The sequence below is a fragment of the Lipotes vexillifer genome, unplaced genomic scaffold (assembly GCF_000442215.2).
Source record: "Lipotes vexillifer unplaced genomic scaffold, Lipotes_vexillifer_v1.1 scaffold965, whole genome shotgun sequence".
NCBI classification, from domain to species: domain Eukaryota; kingdom Metazoa; phylum Chordata; class Mammalia; order Artiodactyla; family Lipotidae; genus Lipotes; species Lipotes vexillifer.
In genome coordinates this window covers 2,136,898-2,143,325 of record NW_006769686.1, presented here as the reverse complement: position 1 = coordinate 2,143,325, position 6,428 = coordinate 2,136,898, and the positions used below count along the sequence as shown (strand labels likewise).

The 6,428-nt window shown below is 48.6% G+C and overlaps 1 protein-coding gene across 1 annotated transcript in view; it reads left to right on the top strand.

Annotated features, from left to right (window-relative positions):
- The first annotated feature begins 694 nt into the window (after positions 1 to 694).
- The window catches only part of PLCD4 (phospholipase C delta 4), a 15,622-nt gene continuing 9,888 nt past the window's right edge, over positions 695 to 6,428 (top strand). Inside the window, exons 1-5 of the mRNA XM_007445850.1 lie at positions 695 to 716; positions 854 to 1,012; positions 2,232 to 2,460; positions 3,597 to 3,732; positions 4,314 to 4,545. Of these exons, the coding sequence (XP_007445912.1) occupies positions 695 to 716; positions 854 to 1,012; positions 2,232 to 2,460; positions 3,597 to 3,732; positions 4,314 to 4,545 (778 nt within the window). The remainder of the gene's footprint in view (positions 717 to 853; positions 1,013 to 2,231; positions 2,461 to 3,596; positions 3,733 to 4,313; positions 4,546 to 6,428) is intronic.

Sequence of the window (6,428 nt, the reverse complement as noted above, 5' to 3'; positions counted from 1 at the left end):
GCAGAGCGGCTGGGCCCGTGAGCCATGGCCGCTGAGCCTGCGCGTCCGGAGCCTATGCTCCGCAATGGGAGAGGCCACGACAGTGAGGGGCCCGCGTACCACAAAAAAAAAAATGGAAATACTCTGGCTTAGTAGCCCTTCTGGAGCTGGATGACCTACTTGGGAGCATGGAGAAGGCTCCTGGAGGAGGGAGCTGGGATGATTCCACTTGGAGAAGGGAAGGCTAGGATGCAGAGAGAGTCTAGTTTCTGAAAGGGGACAGGCAGCAAGTTGGTGATTCCTAATAATGGGTAACTGAGACGTGTGGTCAGCGTTATCTCGTGGATAGCAGAATATTGGGAAGGAAGGGGTATTTGGCAGAAAGCCCTGGTGTGGCCCTGTCGGAGATGGCTGTGGGAAACAGCATAGGCTCTGGAATCAGATATATTTGGGTTTAAATTCCGAGTCCCTATGTGACTGAGGCAAGTTTCTTAGCCTCTCTAAGCCTCAGAATCACCAAACTCAAATCAGAAGTTAAAAGGGCTACAAACTATGTAGATGAAGTAGCTGACATACAGTGTACAATCAAGAAACACTAGCTTCCCTCTCTTCCTCCGCTGATCTGTTATTCTAAGACCCCGAGATTAACCTAAAGCCTCTTGCTGCTCCTTGCTCCCTTAGGTGACTCTGGCATCAGCTGGTGAAGCAGTGGGTGATGGCATCCCTGCTGCAAGGCCGTGAGTACCCCTGCAGGAGAAGAGGGCTTGGGGAGACAGCCCAGGGACAGGGAGGAGGCTGGACCCCTGTTCAAGAGCTCCTCCTGGGCCCTCCACCCTCCCCGCTGGCTACCCAGTCCCTGCTTCTCCTGGCTCAGGGCTGCCTGTTAATCAAGACCTGCTGCTGATGCAGAAAGGCACGCTGATGCGCAAGGTGAGGTCCAAAAGCTGGAAGAAGCTAAGATACTTCAGACTTCAGGACGATGGCATGACAGTCTGGCATGCCCGGCAGGCCGGAGGCAGGGCCAAGCCCAGCTGTGAGTGATGTGGATAGCTAGGGGCGGGCACATGGGTGGATAGAACCCTGAGGACCCAGCAGCCTGAGAGCAGGGGGAGGGACCAGTGTCCTGTGACGTGCCCTTGTGCTGTCCCTTTTGTGTCTGTGTCTGAGCCTGTAAAATGGAAATTATAACAGTACTTGCCTCTTAAGTGTGTTATGAGGATCAAATTGGTTATCGCAGGCAAAGACCTTCGAAGAGTCCTGGCACATAATAAAGCTCAGTAAATCATAGATTATATATTATTATACTATAATAATAATAATAATTATTATTATTATTATTAGAACTTGATCTCAGGCATCAGAATGTTTGGATTAAAGCCCTGGCTCTCCCAATTTCTAGCTGACTGGCTTCGGAAAAGTTAGTTAACTTAAACTAATATCAGTTTCCTCATCTATAAAATGGGGATTAAACAGTACCTGTCCAGTATGTTACAGAGGCTTAAGAAGTTAATGTATAAATCACCTAGCATGAGGTCTGAAAGCAGGATGCATTTAATAAATGTTAGTCATTATAATGAATACTTCTAAATATCATAAATGTGTCATAATAATGTGCATCCTATTGGCCAAACACTTTATGATCCCTCTAAAAATTTGATCACAGGACACATCTAAGAGAATCTACTTTAGAGACATAACCAAAGCTCACGATCCACACAAGCTCCAGCTGAAGAAGTGGGGGGAAGGATTTCTCTGGCTCCCTCCCAGACATCTGGAAAGAGGAAGCCCTCAAACCTGGAATGGGAGAATTGAATTGGGCACATCATGCTTTGGTGTAACTGCTTCTACCCTGCAAGTGTGTTTCCACTGGTCAGCCCCGCCAGTCCTCCTGTGATCACCATGTAAACTGGCCATGGAGGGGACCATCCCTTATTTAAGATGAGGGCACTGAGGGGTTATGCCATTTTGGCCCATGTCACGCTGCCAGCTGGTGGCTGGAAGCCAGGTCTTGCCACTCCCAGAACAGGCCTCTTGCCATGCTGCCTATGAAAACAGCAATGACTCGTGGCAGCCTGAATTCTAAGGGTCTGCATCTCCCTGTACTAAGGCTTTGGGGGTTCCAACCTGTGGAGGCTGGGGTCCCTCCTCCTGTGGCTTCAGAGAAAAGGAGGGAGTACTGGTCCTTGACCCTCAGCTGCTGCAATTTGGTGGACTCTCTTCCTCAGTGCCCGCACTTGCCTCTTCTCTGGCAGTCTCAATATCCGACGTGGACACAGTGCGTGAGGGCCATGAGTCTGAGTTGCTGCGAAACCTGGCAGAGGAGTTCCCCCTGGAGCAGGGCTTCACCATCGTCTTCCATGGCCGCCGCTCCAACTTGGACCTCGTGGCCAACAGTGTTGAGGAGGCCCAGATCTGGATGCAGGGGCTCCAGCTGTTGGTGGACTTTGTCACCAGCATGGACCAACAGGAGCGGCTGGACCAGTATCAGCAGGATGGAGTCAGAGTGGGCTCCACGGGTCACTGAAGGAGCCAGATGCTTCAGGGCTAGGGACCAGTGGGAGGGGGCACAGGGCTAGGGAAGCCCGAGAGTCCAGATGGGGTGGGCAGGTACTGCTCAGCCGAAGTGAGGCTGAGATACTGAGGGAGGAATGGAGGCTTGCGATGGCACAGGCATAACCAGGCAGAGTTTGGGCAGGAATCAGGGCCCCTAGGATTGGGGGAAGGGACAGTGAGAGGCAAAGGACCAAACTAGGTGCTGATCCTGAGAGCTGAACAGAAGATCCCAGTGACATTAACTACAATGTTGGGATGGGATGGGAAGCAACTCCTTAGAGGGCTTAGTGGGGTCAACTCACTTCAAGTTTCCTAGATTGTATTCACCTTCTATGCCAGTTCATTCATTCATTCACCATGTGTTAAGCAGAATGTATGAGGCACTATGCCAGACTTTAGGAATACAAAGATTAATGAGAATCAGATACTGTTTTTGTCAGTAGAGAAAATAGAATTGTATAAATAATTTAAGTACCTTAGCAGTGTTATGGTACTCTAGATGATATGTGGGTGTCCAAAGGAAGGAGAAATATTTATTTCTAGCTGAGATGGTTCTGAGAAAGCTTCAGGGAGGAAGTAGCATTTGAGCTGAGCCTTGAGAATGAGTAGAATTTGAACATGAAGAGAGGAGGAGGGAAAGGTACTCCTGCCTGAGGGAACAGCATGAGTAAAGGCCCAGAGGTGGGAAACTGAAGAGCAGGAGAGAGAGTGGGACATCAGCGAGCAGGGGAGTTGCTGAGTCTGGCTGAGGTACGGGGAGGTCAGTGATGTGTTGAGAAGACGAGGTTGGGGCCAGATCATGGGGGTGAAGGAGATCTTAACTTCTACGTTAAGGAATTTGGGCTTCTTTCTGCAGGCAACAGGGAGGTCCCCGCAAGCACCTGAGCCATGCAGGGACAAGGTAGATCGGTGCTGTGGGGAGATTATTCCAGAAACTAATGTGGAAAATGAATTGGCATTGGGGAGAGACTGGCGACAAAGACAGGGGTGCAGATGTCAGTGGATGAACGTGCACACACATCTGCACACACAAACACACACTCAGTGCTTTTGCCTTGACTCAGACCTGGATGGCTGAGTGATTGGTTCCAGCACGGAGACAAAAACCAGGATGGTCGGATGAGTTTCGGAGAAGTCCAGCGGCTACTTCACCTGATGAATGTGGAAATGGACCAAGATCATGCCTTCCAGCTTTTCCAGGTGAGTCTTCTGGGGAAGGAATAGCAGAAGCCAGCCAAGGCCACATTCTCACTTGGCCGGAAGTCCTCTGACCCTCTCAAGGAACACTCATCTGGTTGAATATCTCCTATGCACCCTAGCACTATGCCAGGCTCAATGGGAAGTGTGGGCAGGACGTGGTTCTTAACCTTCAGTCTTGTTGGAAAGATGACTCATAAACTTATGAAAGGTAAATAACAACATGTTATTACATCAGACCTCAGGGATCTCTCTGCCCTTGGCCAGAATTTCACAAGTGCCTAGTACAGTGGAAAACTCCAACTGTAGGTGAGTAAATAGGAGGAGGGATCTTCTGATCTTTTAGGGACATGTTGGGGTATTTAACTCTTCCTGGTTGAAAATTATCTCCAGTAGCAAATGGTATGGCTGAAATTTTGCTTTTTTACTTACTGAAGTGGCTTCTTCTATGAACACTGAATGTCAGGAATTCTGTGGAATCATGTTTGGCTCCACCAGTAATATTGCCCTTACAGGGCAAGTCAAAGCCAAAAAGTCTGCTGTTAATAGGGTTCGTCCGCTCTCCTCTAAACCCTCTTTTGCAGAGAGCAGATGCATCCCAGTCTGGGACTCTGGAGGGAGAAGAATTTGTAGAGTTTTATAAGTCATTGACTCAGCGTCCTGAGGTGCAGGAACTGTTTGAAAAGTTTTCATCTGATGGGCAGAAGCTGACCCTGCTGGAATTTGTGGATTTTCTCCAAGAGGAGCAGAAAGAAGGAGAACGGGCTTCTGACCTTGCTCTAGAACTCATCGACTGCTATGAGCCTTCAGATAGCGGTAAGAGGACAAGGGTGGGAGGCACCAGGTGTCGGGGCTGGATGGGGGACTGTGATTAGGAAGGTGCAGAGACAAGCAGCCTTCTGCTTAACTAAGGGAAGGCTGAGTCCACCCCTATCCAGGCCCCCTGCCCAATCAGCTTCATCTCATTCAACCACTCTTTCGGAAGGAGAGAGCCATTTCCTGCCCACATGAGACAGGAGTCTCCTCTGTAGTGCTGGATTTCTCAGGAGGAAGAACATTCCATAAGTCCCCTTTCCTCCACCATGCTCATGTTTCTCATCCTTCACTTTCAGGAAGTTCTTCCTGATATCAACATTTGTCCTCAGTGGAAATGGAAAATCCTTGGTCCTCTTGCTTTTAAAAAAAAATAATTAATTAATTATTTATTTATTTATTGGCTGCGTTGGGTCTTCATTGCTGTGCACGGACTTTCTCTAGTTGTGGTGAGTAGGGGCTACTCTTCGTTGTGGTGCGCAGGCTTCTCATTGTGGTGGCTTCTCTTGCTGCGGTGCACAGGCTCTAGGTGCACGGGCTTCAGTAGTTGTAGCACGCGGGCTCAGTAGTTGTGGCTCGTCGGCTGTAGAGCGCAGGCTCAGTAGTTGTGGTGCACAGGCTTAGTTGCTCCGCAGCATGTGGGATCTTCCTGGACCAGGGCTCAAACCCATGTCCCCTCCATTGGCAGGCGGATTCTTAACCACTGCACCATCAGGGTAGCCCGGTCCTCTTGCTTTTGGCCTCTTCTCTAGTGCATGTGATTCCTTTTCCTCCAGCTCCCTTCATGGTTCCTGTTGGCTGTCTCTTTAAATGCTGGCTCTCTATCCTTTCCTGGGCTTTCTCCAAATTCTCCAAGTGGTTCTTGAGTCCTAAGCCCCTGAGCAGGGAAACTAGTCAGTCCCTGGCTGAGGGGGATGATGAGGTGGACAATCATTTAGCTCTTTACAAGCACAGCTAAAATATGCCCTGTCTGCCCTCAAACCTTTCTCTTTGCCCCTTTACTAGACACCTTCCTGCCCTCCATTCCCTGCAGAAAGTGAAGAATTTACATTACTAATATTAAGTGACTTACAAGGCATTTTACATCTCTTCTTTTAGTCCTCACTATATCCTTGTAAATCAAAACCAATAATCTTTATTGGGCCTTTGCTAAATATCCCAGAATGTGCTAATATCTCTTACATGTTTTTCCCTTCAAATCCTTCCAACAACCTGAGGAAGTGGGATCTATTATTGTCAGTTGTACAAAAGAGGAAAACCGAGGTTAAGAAAAATTAAATGACTTGCTCAGAGTCAACAGCTAATGAAAGGAGGAACTGGGATTCAAACCCAGGTCATCTGACGCTTACCTGGTGCCTCTCTTGAGAACAAGGATTAGAGATGAGAGGAATGTGAGCTGGACAGGTGACCCAGGTTTCCTAGGTCTCAACTCCCACTCCATTTCATTCATTCATTCACTCACTACTTCAGCAAATGCTCACTGAGTACTTGTAATGTGCCAGGACCTATGGTAGGCACCAGAGTTACAGTAGTAGGTCAGACAAGGACAGTGCCCTCATGGAACACAGAGTCAAACAGAAAGCGTTGGAATCGCTGATTCCAGATTCATGTGGGTGCTCAGAGAAGGAAGGGGCTGTAAAGCAATCAGTTCAGGAAACTAAATAGAAGAGGAAGTTGGTGGGTTAAGAAATAGGATCCTCTATTTTCGGTTCAGGATCCGGTATACATCATTACATTTATTCTACCTCCCACCACTTTTGGTGTTCCTTCCCCTTGCACTTGGCTATCAGATACTACACTCTGGCTGCAGAGTGTGGTATCAGTCAGGAGACGGGGGCTCAAGTCCCCACTCTGCTTCTTAGTAACTGAGTAACTCTGGGAAAGAG